Source organism: Rhinolophus ferrumequinum, assembly GCF_004115265.2.
Source record: "Rhinolophus ferrumequinum isolate MPI-CBG mRhiFer1 chromosome 15 unlocalized genomic scaffold, mRhiFer1_v1.p scaffold_54_arrow_ctg1_1, whole genome shotgun sequence".
Classification (NCBI taxonomy): domain Eukaryota; kingdom Metazoa; phylum Chordata; class Mammalia; order Chiroptera; family Rhinolophidae; genus Rhinolophus; species Rhinolophus ferrumequinum.
Window position 1 is genome coordinate 15,945,447 of NW_022680357.1, and position 14,864 is coordinate 15,960,310.

General features: G+C 52.9%; 1 protein-coding gene across 1 annotated transcript in view; it reads right to left on the reverse strand.

Moving 5' to 3' along the window:
- Window positions 1-1,272: 1,272 nt before the first annotated feature.
- Window positions 1,273-14,864, reverse strand: part of PDILT (protein disulfide isomerase like, testis expressed) — a 33,696-nt gene continuing 20,104 nt past the window's right edge. Inside the window, exons 5-13 of the mRNA XM_033101072.1 lie at window positions 13,961-14,094; window positions 12,493-12,630; window positions 11,369-11,479; window positions 11,159-11,284; window positions 9,385-9,582; window positions 6,151-6,271; window positions 3,870-4,048; window positions 2,461-2,550; window positions 1,273-1,618 (exon numbers count right to left, since the gene is read on the reverse strand). Coding sequence (XP_032956963.1) covers window positions 1,385-1,618; window positions 2,461-2,550; window positions 3,870-4,048; window positions 6,151-6,271; window positions 9,385-9,582; window positions 11,159-11,284; window positions 11,369-11,479; window positions 12,493-12,630; window positions 13,961-14,094 — 1,331 coding nt within the window. The 3' untranslated portion in view covers window positions 1,273-1,384. The remainder of the gene's footprint in view (window positions 1,619-2,460; window positions 2,551-3,869; window positions 4,049-6,150; window positions 6,272-9,384; window positions 9,583-11,158; window positions 11,285-11,368; window positions 11,480-12,492; window positions 12,631-13,960; window positions 14,095-14,864) is intronic.

Genomic DNA, 14,864 nt, shown 5'->3' on the forward strand with positions numbered 1-14,864 from the left:
GGGATCTAATTTGGGCCTTGGGACAACGCTGTCAGCACCTCCCCCTTTTGGGGTGACTGGAAAATCATGTAGCTCAGAGACGGTGCTGCCTGGGAGGAAATTTCATTTGACCCATGGATACTTACTTATCGAGCACCTGCTCTGTCCAGCCACAGTTCTAGGCATGGGGAGTATAGGGGGGAAGGAGGTACACCCCAGTGCAGGAAGCAGGCAGTCGGCTAGCGTACAACAAAGAAGACGCTTTCAAATACTGGTGTCTAGGAAGGCCTCTTTGAGGTGGTGACATTTGAGCTGAGATTTGAAGGGTGATGTTGCATGAAAATCTGGGGGAGGATGTATTCTGTGTTCATGTAAGGAGACCAAACAGCCATGAAGAGAGAGAAAAAGTTTGAATTGTTCAAAGAATAGGCTGGAGCCTAGAAAATGAGCAGGAGAAGGAGGTGAGATCTGTAGAACCAGAGCTTCCCGGGCCTTGACGGCCTGGTAAGCAGAATGGATTTCACTGTAAAAGCAACAAAGATGCCATTTGGGCTGAAAGCAAGGTGGTTCCGAGCCTTCACGGCTATGGCTTTTTAAGAGGTCACTTCACTTTGGCAGCTTTGTGGGGTAGGGATTTGGGCAGGGGAGGTACAGAGTGGCAGTGGGGCAACCAATCGGAGACTTCTGCAGCTGAGACTGGCGAGTGGAGCAGGGAAGTGGGTGGAGTCACGTGGAGACAAATGGGTGGGGTCAGAGGAAGGAAAAGGATGGCGTCCTATGGGTTGGTGGCGTTCACCTTGATGGTATTAGAAGGAAAAAGGGACTTGAGGATTGTCCTAGGGCATTGCCGTTTAAGAGACTGGGTCACTTGTTGAGATGTGAAAGAACGGGGACAGGTTTGGTGCTGGATCTTTCTCACTGTGCCCAACTGCAGTGTAAACAAATCAATTCACCTCATTTGAAAGTCGTAGGCAAACTCTGGGGACCTGGTGGTGTGCGCATAGTGGTTAAATGCAGAGTCTGTGGCCTGAGTGGGCCAGGGACCACATCTCAAGGGCCTCCTAGCTGTGTGAGCCTGACTGGGTGCTTTGCCTGTTTCCTCGTCTGTGAAATGGGCGTAATGAAAGCTAGTAGTGATGTTGTGAGAACTAGAAAATGTACTGCATGCTGTAAATACTCATGAAGTGTTGCTATTATGGCTTCCCTTGTAGCCCTGTCTGAATTCCAGGCCAAACAGGCAGCACCAGCCAGGAAAAATGAGTAACACAAGGCTGAAGACATTCAGGGGTTTTCTTATCCAGCCGCCACCCAGCCAGCACAATGATATATAACTTTACTGGAGTAGATCACTCAGAAAATGGTGCCAGCAGCTGGCAAACGGCACCCGCCCTCCTGGATGGAGAAGCTAGAGTTCGTCCTTCACTGCTGGTGTCTTCTCCTGTCTTGGTCCTCCCTTTGGCTTTGCCACTTTTTCCTCCTCGGCTGTTGCCTTCTGCCCAGCGGGCTCTTCCAGCTCGGTCACATTCTCCAGCTCAGGCAACTTCTGCGCGGGTAACTCTTTCTTCACTAAAGGTACTGCCTCCTCTTCCTCAGCTAATACCGCCTTTTCTTTCTCTTCACTTTGCTCAACAGACATTAGCTATTCAAGAAAAGAAGGGAGGAAAGGAAGGAGGATAAAGGAATATGTGATCATTGGGATGGTACTTGCCAGGCCCTCTTTTTCTGGAAGCCCCCAGAGACGGTCATCTGGAGAACTCTAATAGGTGCAAAGGTCCATTTGGCTCAGGTGGGTTTTCCCCTCCAATAAGAGGACCTTTGCGGAAGCATCCTGCCTCCACTGCTTCAGTCCCCGAGTGTGGCTGCCCCGGGCCCCCCTCGGGGGCTGGGCTTGTGACCCAGGCCTCGCTAATGAGACACTGGCTAGCACTTCTGAGAAGTAGGTGCTTTGTAAGCTGGGAGGATATTAATTTAGAGCCGTGGGACGATCTTTGACCCTCCATGGGGAAGGCACTGCTCAGGGATGAAGCCACCACAGGAAAACCGATGGGGAGACAGAAAACCAGTTAGCGGTCCTGGATACACCCAGGTCTGAGGTCCCACCAGCTCTGTGGGGTCACATCCCATCGTTGTCGGAGCCAAGGAGAGCATCTCTGACCCTTGCAAGGACAGGGTCCTAACACCTTCCAGCAGGTGGCCTCACGGAAGCATGACTGGATTAGGAGACGGTAGGGATGGCTGTCCACCCACCAGGAGCATGACATCAGAGGGCCGGGTCCCCACTCAGGGACAGAGGACGCAGGGGCAGCCTGAGAGCGGGGCCCGTCCCAGTGTTCGCATATCGGCCATAAGTGCCCTGAAGCAAAGCCACCCAGACTGGATGGTGGCCCTTCCACAGCTGTCTCCGGAGGAAGTCGTGGCACCCGCTCTCCTCGTCCTCTGAGTCCTGGGAGAGAACAACGCAGGGACTGCCGTCTCACCTACCTCATCTCCAGCCTCAGCCCTGGTCTGGATCTGACTTTCCAGGAAGGCAGAAAAGGCCCTCACGGTATGTTCTCCCTCGTACAGGACCGCCTGGGAGGAAGAGAGTGCAGTCACAACGGCAGCCTCTGCCTGCACATACGTGGGGACAGCCAGGGTCCAATTCCTGACAACTGAAGCTCTCCGAGCCGCCCTTACCACGGCCCGACACTGAGGATAATAAACCCGTCACGGGGCTGTGAGGTCAGTTAGAGCACAGACGACGGGGCCACACTGTCGGGGGCGCACCCCCAGGTGTCAGCACTTAGCGGGTGGTCCGGCTGCTGAACCTGGGACCCAGTTTCCTTACCTGTAATATGGAGGGCCTAACAGTACCTACCTGCCAGCAGTGTTAGAAGGATTTAAGGAGTTACTGTGTGAAAAGCACCTAAAACAGTGCCTGACTCCTAGCGCCGTACGTGTTATTATTATTATTACCATTATTATTACTATTGCAAGAAGACTAAGAACAGCTGTTGTTTCCCAGAGCGTCTGGTACGTGGCTGTGGCTCAGCCGTCACTCGTCCCAGCACCTCTCTCAGCCTTTCAGAGGAGCAGGGAGCCGCCTCCTGCCTGCTGGTTGTCTAAAGCCCCCCAGGTACGGGAAGGTGGCGGCAGCCCCACCCCCTCCATCCAGCCTCCTTTCCCACAACTGCCCACAGTTGTATGCGGAGGGCGGCACGTCCGTCAGAGGACCGTGGCCACCCTGTGTCCACCTCCTTGTTCTTACATCTCCGAGCTAGAATTCACAGCGCTCTCCTCTCGGGTTTAAATCCCCACTGCCATGTGCCTGAAGACTGCCAGCCATGTCTGCCCTGCACAATCTGGCCGGTTCCCATTGCATGTGGAGATGGGCCCGGCTCGGCCACTGCCCCAGTTTCGTTCAGACTCTTCCTGGAAGCAGGGCCCTTGGCTTGTTATTCTTTGTTCAACACCCTCCCCACATGCCAAAGCGGCGTGGAGAGTGCTCCAGGAACACTGCGGGTGTTTGCTGGCTATCACGCCGACGTGTCTAAGGCAGTGCTTGTTTGCTGTCGTGCGTCCTTCTTTCTTCCGCCAGCATCCCACCCCAGTCTCCACACGGCGACTTCCCCCACCGTAGCCCATGTAGTCTGGGTTCCCCAGGGAACCATGTGCCTATTTGGTACCTGACCCATCCAAACACCCACGTGCACTGGGCCACAGCGATGGGTGAGGGGTGGCCAGCGGACTTCAGCTGGACCCGATTCCAGTGAGTCTGGGACCGTGCACAAGGGACCGGAGCTGAGCGTGAAGCTGGTTGGGAAGGAGGCAGAGCTGGAGTGGGGACAAACCGCATTCGTGATCATGACGTAAGTAATGCTCCAGTTGCGCGAGTCCCGAGGGCCGCTTACCTGCTGGGAGTCGGTGGGGAAGAGCCGGAAGAAGGGGGACCGGTCCAGGTACATCAGCTGGATGTCGTTGGCTGTGATGTCGATCTTGGCGATGGTGACGGTGGAGTGGTTCTGGTACTTGATGCCCAACTCCTCCAACAGCGGGAAGAGCGCCCTGCATCGGCTGGACCAGGGGGCGTCTGCAGGACAAGCGCCGGGGCTCAGCTCCCACCCAGAGGTTCTGGCAGCCACGGCCCCCCAGAAACACCGCTCTCTGTCCTGCTAACGGTCCGCTGCTTTGCAGAGGGCACCCCCTTTCCTTTCATAGGGTGTCAGGTTACTCTACATTCCTAATGTAGTGCCTGGTCGTGATTAAACACATCAGAAAAAAGTGAACCTCCCACCCCTCCCACCCAGGCACCGACACTTTTAGCACGCTGGGACATTTCCCTCTGTTCTTCGTGTTCCTTTAACATAGTGGCCCACTCCAGTCGAAGAAGACAAACGCTAGGTGACGCCTCATGTTCTGCCAGACAGCATGTGCGTGTGCGTGTGTGCGTGTGTGTACACGTACAAGAGTCTCCAACAAAGGTTAAGCTCGACGCCCAAGGTCAGCCAGCTAATTAAGCAGAGGAAATGCAGTTTGAAGACCGGCTGCTTTGGCTTGTGACGGGTACGACACAGCGCTTTCCAGGCAGGTGTGGGGACTGTGCCGCAGAAGTGAACAGGAGGTCGTGACCAGGTGTCATCGACCCCTGGAAAGGGCACATGCTGCAGGGCGTCCTTAGGCCCAGGCACGCAGCCCTCTGGGGAGACTTGGGGACCAGCTTGGGTGGAGGGGGAGCTGAACCGTGCCTCTGGCCTTCCGTTAAAGTGGCCTTTCTCTGTGGGACGAGTGGCCTCCAAGGCCCAGACTCTCCACAGCCGGATGACCATCCCTCCATTTAGAAACCAAGTGCCTCCAGGGCCAGCTGCTCTCCCAGCAGCACCCCGCAGCGCCCCTGGAGCCCAGTGGGCCCCGGCTTGGAGCAGGAGGGGACATAATGGCTGCTGTCCCAGGGGGCCAGTCTGACAGCCCTGCTTCCCGGAAAATGAGGCTGTTTTTGCTTTTTTCCAGAACCAAATGGGATTCTTGTAACTCTGGGCGCCAAGTAAGTACAGAAAGGCAGCAGATTACAGTTAGTCAGCCACACAGACCTTAAACACCTCACCCTGTGACTGAGTCCATTTCAGAGAGATCTTAAAAGGACTGCCTGATGCCATCCAGCCCCTGTGTCACCCTGCAGGAAGTGATGGCATCAGAGTCGCCTTGAACTTTTTACCCTACATCTCACTGTGTGACCTGGGGTAAGGTAATTAACCTCTCTGAGCCTGGGTTCCCTGATCTGTATCATGGGGAAATCCACTGGACCTGCCTACAAGGCTTGTTTTAAGGAGGAAATGAGAGCAGGTATGTCAACAGCAAACCCATGCCTGGCTCATTGTAAGCACCTGATAAATGTTCCCCCAGCTCTTAACTAAAAGAGAAGTAACGTCACTGAATCTCAGGGTGGGAGAGAAGGTCCCTAGCTTTGGCTCGGCCGTGCAAGTCAGAAATGGTGGGGGAAGGGCAAGAGTCCGCAGGTGAGCGCTGGAAATCGTTCTCACAAAAGGAATGATACCAGCAATGACAGCCGTCATTTATCAAGTGCTCATGATATGCCAGACACTGCTAAGTCCTTTACAGGCAGAATTGGGGTCCCCAGTTTGGCCACGCCAACTCGGGGGGGGGGGGTGGGGTTAAGTGTGGGCCCTTTGGTAAGTTACAGAAAACCGGAGCTGCTGTTCAACACACCAGGTACCGGCACAGGCGCGGGCCAGATTGCCGGGGTCCGATCCCAGTGCCAGCATTTCCGAGCGGCCTGGCTTGGGGACAGTGTCTTACGTCCCTGGGTCTCTGGTGAGTCATCTGTAAAGTGGGTGCAATAACAGTACCTACATTCAAAAGTGAGGATTACATGAGCCAGTGCACAGGACAGCTTGGCACGAGGCCTGGCATCCCGTTGGCATTCGGAGCCAGCCATCAGTGTAGGGACTCAAGCCACAGGCCTGGACTATGTGGGTGGCATTCCACGGGTCCAAGAAGCCCAAGGAGGGGCACTCACTCTGTCGCCAGGGGCATCTTGAGCTAAACTCTGTGGCCGTCTGAAGACCACACTTGGCGTGCTGCTTAGATAGATTCTGGTGCCCAAGAAGGCAGGGGCAACGCCTGAGAAGGCATGTGGGGGCCATGGCCGCCTGTGGCCTCTGTGGAGATACTCACAGAACATCACGAACACGTCCCTTTCCTTGTCAAAGACGACGCGGTTGAAATTCTTCCCCACGAGCTGCTTAACTGGCCCCTGGTCCCAATGTGCTGGGATCTCCTCACTGGATTGATGTATCTAGAAAGCAAATTGGAGAGGTCTCACAGTCTCCAGAAAAGAGCTGGCAGTGGGGCCCTCCACCCCGGCCCTGACTGCAAACCAAGGAAAGGTTTTTCTCGTTTTTACAGCAAGAGCCTAAGGGAAGAGTTTGAAATGCTGAACTGGATCATAAACTCGATGTCCAGCCGGGATTGTCCAGAGTAAACTGCGTGATGCCATCCAGCCCCTGTGTCACCCTCCGGGAAGTGATGGCATCAGAGTCACCTTGAACTTTTTGCCCTACAACTTACTGTGTGACCTGGGGTGAGGTAATTAACCTCTCTGAGCCTGGTTCCCTGATCTGTATCATGGGGAAATCCACTGGACCTGCCTACCAGGCTTGTTTTTAAGGAGGAAATGAGAGCAGGTATGTCAACAGCAAACCCATGCCTGGCTCATTGTAAGCACCTGATAAATGGTCCCCTAGCTGTTAAATAAAAGAGAAGTAACATCACTGTCACCCTTCCCTGAGTCTCAGGGTGGGAGAGAAGGTCCCTGGCTTTGGCTCGGCCGTGCAAGTCAGAAACAGTGGGGGAAGGGCAAGAGTCTGCAGGGGGCGGGGATCCAAACTGGGATGGAGTTGCGTTTCCAACACATGATTCCTGGAATTCTTAGGTGAGGGAGGAGCTTCCGTCTTGAACACCTTAACACGTTCCCCCTACACACACACAAATCAGCTCTCCCTGTCCCTAATTATACCAAGAATCAAAACCAAGGTAATGAACATGACCTGTAAACACTTATCACACCATGGTTCCTGCCAGCCTCTCCGCGCTCATCACCATTCTTCCGCCATACTGGTCCTCTGTTGACCCAAAGGGCTAGCCTTCCTCCCACCTCAGACCTTGGCTTTGCTGTTGCTCGGCCTGGAGACCCTCCCTTTCATTCCTACCCTGCCTTCTCTAACTAGGTAATTCAGATCTGCCCTTTGCAGCGACTGCAACGGAAAACCTCCCGGACTGCCCCCAGACTAGGTCAGATCTCGCTACCACACATTTTCATAACACTTGCTACTTGTCCTGGTACCGTTGTTTCCCCGAAAAGAAGACCTAGCCGGACCATCAGCTCTAATGTGTCTTTTGGAGCAAAAATTAATACGAGACCCGGTCTTATTTTACTATCAGACCAGGTCTTTAATATAATTACAATATAGTAATATAATATAATTAATATGATACCAGGTATATAATATAATGACCAGGTCTTATATAACATATAATGTAATATAATATTGGGTCTTATATTAATTTCTGAATGTGGGGACCTTCAGAAAAGGACTTGGAGAGTCTTCCCGAAGGAGTACAAAGGGTGTGGGAGGCTGGAAATGGTGAAAATGATGGGGAAGCAGGAATGGCCCGATCAGGCAGCTCTCGGGGCACAGAAGGACGTCCCCCTCTACTAGCACAGGAGGACCTGCTAGCCCTTGACACGGAGACAGACACCTCCGGAGGGGAGCCGGACGGAGGAGGGACAGGATGGGCAGAGCTCCCGCTAGGTCTGTAGATGTGCTGATGGCAAATGAGGCGGCCCCCGTCTGAAGCCTTCTGTTCTTCTTAATGATACATGAGCCGAGTCGTCAGCCGAGACTGAACGTGGGAAAGGGGTACGAGGAGAAACAGGCTCGGACACTAAGAGAAGGGACACACTGAGACATTCTTATCCAGATAGATGTCAGGACGTTTCGGAGCCCGTGGGAGGTTTAATTTGTGACCCCCGAAGCCAGGCTGCCTCACGCTGGTGGTTTTGTTCCTGGCATCGGCCTGGCAGCAATAGGAGAGTTAAGCGGCTTCCACCAGGTTGGGTCTGCGACGTAAAGGCCACAGGGTGTCGAGGAGGTGGAAAGTGGAGGAGACAAAGGAGTTAAGGAACTCGTCAGCATGATGAGCCGTGAGTCCAAGCTCACGAAGGAGGGCACTCAAGAGCTTGCCAAATGGGATCAGGAGAGAGATGGGAGGCCACGACCAGGGCGAGGGTCTGGGGCCACCTGGGCACTGAAGAACGGAACCGAGGGCATGAGGAGCTTGAATCAGGCTTTTGGGGGGGCGGCTGCCATTCCAGAGTCTCACAGCACAGGGGGCTGCGCTGGCATGGACACAAGAGTTACGGGAGGAGAGAGACCGGAGTTGGGACAGACTCCCTGGCCGTGATAGCAGGGCAGGGTGGAGGGCACGTCTGCCACGAGGGCTTAGGTCCTAGAAAGTGAAAGGGACAGATGAGAGGACAGCAGGGGGCAGGAGCAGAGGAAGGCCAAAGGCCTGGCACCCAAGCATGGGGTGGGGAGGGGAGGTCCCTGAAGGCAGAAGGGGAGACACGGGCATGGAGGACACCAGCTCCCACTCGGCCGGGACAATGGGCCTAAAAGAAACAACAGCTGTCCCTTGAGAAGGTGGCGGGGACGCAGTGTCTGTGGGGAATGGACAGACGTGCACAGAAGCCCTCAGAGGTAAAGTGACCACACATCCTGCTTTGCCTGGAGAATCCCTAGCAGTGTATTCCTGTTCCAGAATACTTTAAAAGACTGTTCCCATTACTCTCAATCAATCAAAAGTGTCCCCGTTTAGAAAATAAAAACCACCTAACTCAGCAGGGGGCTTGAGGATACAGCAAGTGCTAAACAAACAGCGGGTGACGTTGGGTTGTGTAGCCATCCTTCTGCAATCTCTCCTCCCTTTTAGCAAAATAGACTCCCTCCTAACCGCCCCAAACAGAAGGTCTCTAAAGCAGGTTCAATCCTGATTGCTTAATACATTCCACGCCATCTCCTCCTGCAAAGCAAGGATCTACCCGTAAGCCAAGAAAATCCTTCACATGAGAGTCTAACAGGAGGGTATTAGCCCTGGGTGGCCTGCATTTCAATTGGAAATTCCTGCAAAAGAAATGCCTTTAAGAATAAATAATGAATTAGTGGAATTACTGGGTCTGGACAGGTCAGAAGTGGAATAGATTGGAGGGCGGGAGATGGGGTATTTCCCCACACTGAACAGGAGGTAGGTCGACCCTTGTTCTGTACCCCCATTCAGATGACCAAAGCCAGCAACACTACGCTTTTGAGATTCTGGATGAAACTTGTCCAAGAGCGAAAACAAACTTACCTTGGCATTTCTATTCAGGAAACTGCGGCCAAATTTCTTGAGGTTTTGGAAGGTTATGTCCTCAAATGGCATTTTGTACCTCGCATCAGAGCTTAAGTTTAGGATTTGGACAGATGGGATGTCAACCTCCGTGATCCGGAAGTGTTCGAAGATACGCCCGTTTCTGGGCTCGTCGGCGTCCACGAGGATGAAAAGAATCTGTCAAATCAAATGAAGCCTGTGGGTCTGGGTCGGAAGCCATGAAGAGAAACTGAAATTGGGTCAGGAATCTATTAGGGGGGAGAGCAGCTGTTGGGAGGGCCTGGGGAGGGGGTGGGCACTGATGGAATACAAAGAGCAGGTCTGCAGAGCTGCTGTTTAAGACGCACTGAAGGCTCCTTTCCATCAGGCGGGGGCACCCCAGCACCCCAGCACAGACGGGCATTGGTCTTTAGCCTGGTACCACCATCCTCATGCCGTCGGGAGGTCCTGAGCTTCCACCCAGCTCTCTGAGCCTCGGTGTCCTTATCTGTAAAGGGGTGATTGTAACAGTGCCCACCTTACAGGGTGCCCGCGAGAATGACACAGGGCCATGTGTGTAAAGGCTCAGTTCACTGACCGGGAGTCAGAAACATGCTCAGTGCTTGTCAGCTCTTATTATTCTAAGTTATTCTCCCGTCAAGGAAATCCGGGACTTCGTGCATTCACTCAACACATCGGGGCGTGCCAACTAGGTGGTTTGTTAAGCTGGGGGCTCCGACACTGCCCGAGGCAGACAAAACCCACACCCTCCTGCAGCTCAGGTTCCAGCAATTGAGCAAACAAATGGATTTGGAGGAAAGCGATAGGATTGTGTGCACAGCAAACACCTTCGAGTTTAAAATGGACTAAACCAGGAAACCTGTCTACAAGAGGTATTGCGGTGATTAGAGCGTTATCCTGAGGCTAATGACGTGGAATGAAGCCTGGACACTGAACCTATTCATGCTCTAGTGGCTTTTCTCTGTGTGTGTGTTTTGGGTTTCAAAGTTTTTAATTGTTTTGCTTGAACTGCAGAGTCATTTTCTCCAAAAGGAAACAACCTGCCATTGAAAAATAAAATAGAGAAAAATGAAGTAAATAACCCCCAGAGCCCAGGGGATGGTTTAACCACAGAAACACAAGTGTATGCTTAGGAGACACGGATTTGTTTCTAGTGATGATAATACAACAATAATTAGCACCGTTTATCTTCCGTGTGCCCATCCCTTTACACCTAGCCCCCTTCTAATTCTTACCACAAGTCTTCCTTTTACACATGAGGTGACTGAAACTCACCTAAGACAAACCCACTTGGAAGAGGGAGAGAATGTGAGACGCTGGCTCCTAGCAGCTGGCAGTCAGTCACCTACCTGGCAGTCAGGGGAGCTGTGCCATTCACACCTCCGGGCTTCACACCCCCTGACCTCAGGCAGCACCGGTCTTGCCTCCCTCTCACCTCCAGGCCCAACACCACCCACCCTGCAGCCACCCACTCTTAGTGGAGCGAGGTCCAGCACAAACGCAGCCGAACCACCGTGCTCCCGGGGAGGCTTAGCAAGAGGAGGGAAGGGGCATAGGTTTGGCAAGAAAGGGGGAGGCACTTGGCAGGAAGACTGGAGGAGGCTGGTTTAAAATTAAATGGTAAACAGTATATAGCACCCATATGCAAATCGGGAAGTCGGTACCCAAATGCATATGCAAATCCGCAAGGCAGGCCAAGGGCGGCAGAGTCTACAGGGGCTGGTCCTCAGAAGGGATGGCGCCTCCCACAAACCTTGTCCTGGAACTCCTGCGCGGCCGCCCTGTAATGCTGCATTACCCTTCCGAACGACGTGGAGCTTTTGGAGGCAAAGAGGAGCATGTGGTTCGGGATTTGCAGTTCGTAAATCAGATCCTTACTCTGGAACGACAAGGGAGGCCGGTCGCGCGGCGCCCGGTGCGCGCGCACGGCCGCCCTCCCCCGGGGACCCCTCTGCTCCCCCACCTCGCTGTTGTATTCAATTACGAAGCCGGTGAGCTGCTGTTTTAGGATTTGATTGAGGACGTGTTTGTTGGTGCTGTCATTGATCAGCTCCTGGCGGGTCACCATTTTCCCCTTGAACAAAAGAAGAAAAGCATCGGCGGGCTGTAGCTTCTGTGATGTAGGCACATAATAAATATAAATTCCCCTTGGAGAAAAAGGGAACACGGTGGTGACCATGTAACCCATAACCTCGGCACCCCGTAAGTGTGGGCGGATTAGCCTGTGGGTCTGTGGCAGCCATGACAGTCTCCGTCTACAAGGGGTGGGGGAAGGGTGGGGGAGGGGCGGGGGGGCGTGTGTAACTGACTGACAGCCCCGTGACCGTGACCGAACGTGTCAGGGAAAAGCAAGACCGTTTCTCCCAGATGCAGGACTTCTCTGCTTAGTGACTTCCAGGAACTTTCTAAGGACTCCATTGCAGTCAAGGACTGTCTCCCTCCCTCCTTCCCTCCTTCCCTTCCTCCTTCCCTTCCCTCTTCCCTCCCTCTCTTCCTTCCTAAATGTCAGGCCTACATCCTCCTCTTATGAGTCTCCCCAGCTCCCTCCGTTTTCCTTCACAGGCATTGTCCCTAATCTCTGCATGTCTAATCCTGCTTAAGGACTTCTCAGAAGGACCTGGATTGACAGGACAGGCTACAGCTCTCTGTAGCCCAGGGTCAAAGCCCGTGGGGGAAGGAGAAAGAGCAGGACGGGAGATTACGACTTCACGCTTGACCATGTTGAGACACCCGGTGACGGTGACGGATATAAAGGTCTGGAGGCAGAGAAGTCTGGCTGGGGGTGGAGACTGTAAATCATGGGTGTCTGGAGAGTAATTGGAAGAGCACGGACCGGAAGAAAACAGCACAGAGGATGGAGACTTGGGGACATTTACTGGTTCGGGAAAGGAGGAGGCGCTTACAGTTGGAGAATGGCTAAAAAGGCCGGGAAACACCGCGAATCTGATTTTGCAAAAGCCACTGAGTCCAATGCCACTGAACTGACAAGTGGCAGACACAGCATTTGCACACAAAGCCCACACATACGTGCATAGTCCACTCTTTTGAACTAGAGACCCCTCTCCAGCAGTAGGATCCAAGACCTACCTTTCTGAACACCAGAATGCTGTCAAGAGTGACGTGGAAACGCCCAGCGGCCTGGGGGATGGATATCACTCCAAACGTGAGCTCGGGGAAGTCTTTGATGACATCGTAGAACAGTTCTGCCACTTCCTCCTCTAAATCCTGTTTGGGGAAGGCTGTTCGGTAAGGCTTTGGTAGAAAGCAAAATGCCGGGCTCATATAAGGACAACGTGGCAATGGTAACCAGTTTGTCTCCTTCCTTTTCCAAATTCTGCGGTTTTGCTGAGTCACCTAACCCCCCTTTCCTGGCTGTTTCATACCCACAATACTTTTGTGGCTATGACTACGGCCCAAATAGGCAAATCCACACAGATGAATGGAGAGATAATTTGACCTTTCATTAAACTTGACCTTTTCCAAGTATTAGAGTAGGTTGAGACTTTTTAACATTTACTCTTTACTAGCTTTCAGAAGAGGCAGTTGGTTTGACCACATGTAGTACCAAATATGAACTTGGTATTAAGATATGGCTGTAGCTTCAGCCTTACTCTTTAGCTTATGAGGAAAACGGGGGCAAAGACACTGTCAAAGAGTGGGACAGGAGAGAAAGAAGTACACACTGTCCCCATGTGTATATATAGCACCAACGTTCTCACTTCCACTGGGTGAAGGCAAGAGTCATCCAAGTTACAGGAAATGAGTGAAGACAGGTGTCATGCAGGGTGCCATGCGGGGTCTCAGCTCCCGCTCCCCACATTAGAACACAGGATATGGGGAGGCCAAAAAGGAACAGCCACGGAGCCATAGATAGGGGAGTCACACCACTATATTCTCGCTGGCGGCTGAGTTGGTGACACAGGAAGCAGGAGCCACACGATCTGCAACCTGCCGTCCACTTCTCTGTCAACCACCCTCACTTGCTAATGGCAGTCTGCGCTTGCTAGCTCAGCCACCATCTCCTTGCTAGCCCCCATTTGCTGCTAGCGTAGCCACGGCAGTTATATTCGTGCCCAATGGCTCACTGGTTACAGCTGACGGCCAACTAGCCACAGCTGATGGCCATCCAATCACAGTTGATGGCCATTTACTACCCGAGCCAGCACCTTTCCACGTGAGGCCGAGAGCCTGGAAACTGCAGTCCTGCCTCTGTACCCACAACAGGTAAGAAACTCATCCTCCAAAAGCAAAAACAGTTAGCAAATAATTGATTATTTGGTGGACTCCAAAGAGATTATACTGTCAACTCAATAAATACATCATCAATGTCCTCTCCCCATTTTTGTCCTCCGTTCTAGTCAGATTCGCCTACCACGCTCAGCTTCCCTTTTTTCTCTCCTCATTTTGACCCTGCAGTTCCCCCAAAAACCAGCTCACTGGGTAAAGAAGAATGGGTACGGAATGGACCCAAGTGGAGGATGTCCCCTCCCAGACACACGACACCTCACCAGTCAAAAAGCCACCCCCCAAATCCCCTGCCTCTTGAAAGCAGTACCTGGAAGAAACCAACGATGACCAACGGCCTGGCTTTCACAAACTCGACCACCTGCTGGATGTCAGTGAACAAAAACGCTTTCTGGCTAATTTGTCTTCTCAACCAGACGACCAAGGCAGCAGATTCAACCACTCCTGGAGAGAGAGAGACAGTTAAGTGGATCCCACGGGAGCTTCCTCCCGATTGCAGCAAGGCCCGTCTCTCCCAGGTGGAGTAAGTAGACGCATCTTGTCTCAGGCTCCCTCCCCGGAAGGCCACGGTCCCTTCTCCCACGCCTCCCCACGGAGCCCCAAGGGCGAACATTAACAGCTAAACTTGCCTGAGCTCTTACCGGGGACCCGGCGCTGTGGGGAGCAGTGAGCGTGCTGCGTACATCACAGCCCCACGGCCACCCTCCTTCTGACTCTCCCCATTTTGCAGATGAGGAGATTGAGGTTCAACTTGCCAGTGGCCACCCCACTAGTGAAGCTGGGCATCAAATCCAGGGTATGCGAGCCCAGCCTTCTTTTCTTATCCACCCTCCAAAGGGACAGTGAGATGGGTGTATTAAAATATATATATGTGCGTATATATATATATATATATGAATAAATAAAACATAAGTCGAAAGACCACCGAGCTCTGTGACCTTGGGAACATTCCCTCGTCTCCCTGTGTCCAGTTCCTCAGCTGAGACACTCAGGTCTGCTAAAGTTCTCTATCCCGACTTCCCTTTCTCAGCTATAGAGTGGGAGGGGCCACGCACACAAACATCTTAGCTTCTGAAATTGGGGGACATATCCCATATCTGGGGAGACATACAGTGGGCCAGAATGTGCACAAGGCTACAAACGGACATGCGTTGGCTGGAGTCACCAATTTCCCACGATGGCAGATAATATAAAATACTATTTTCTATCAAAGC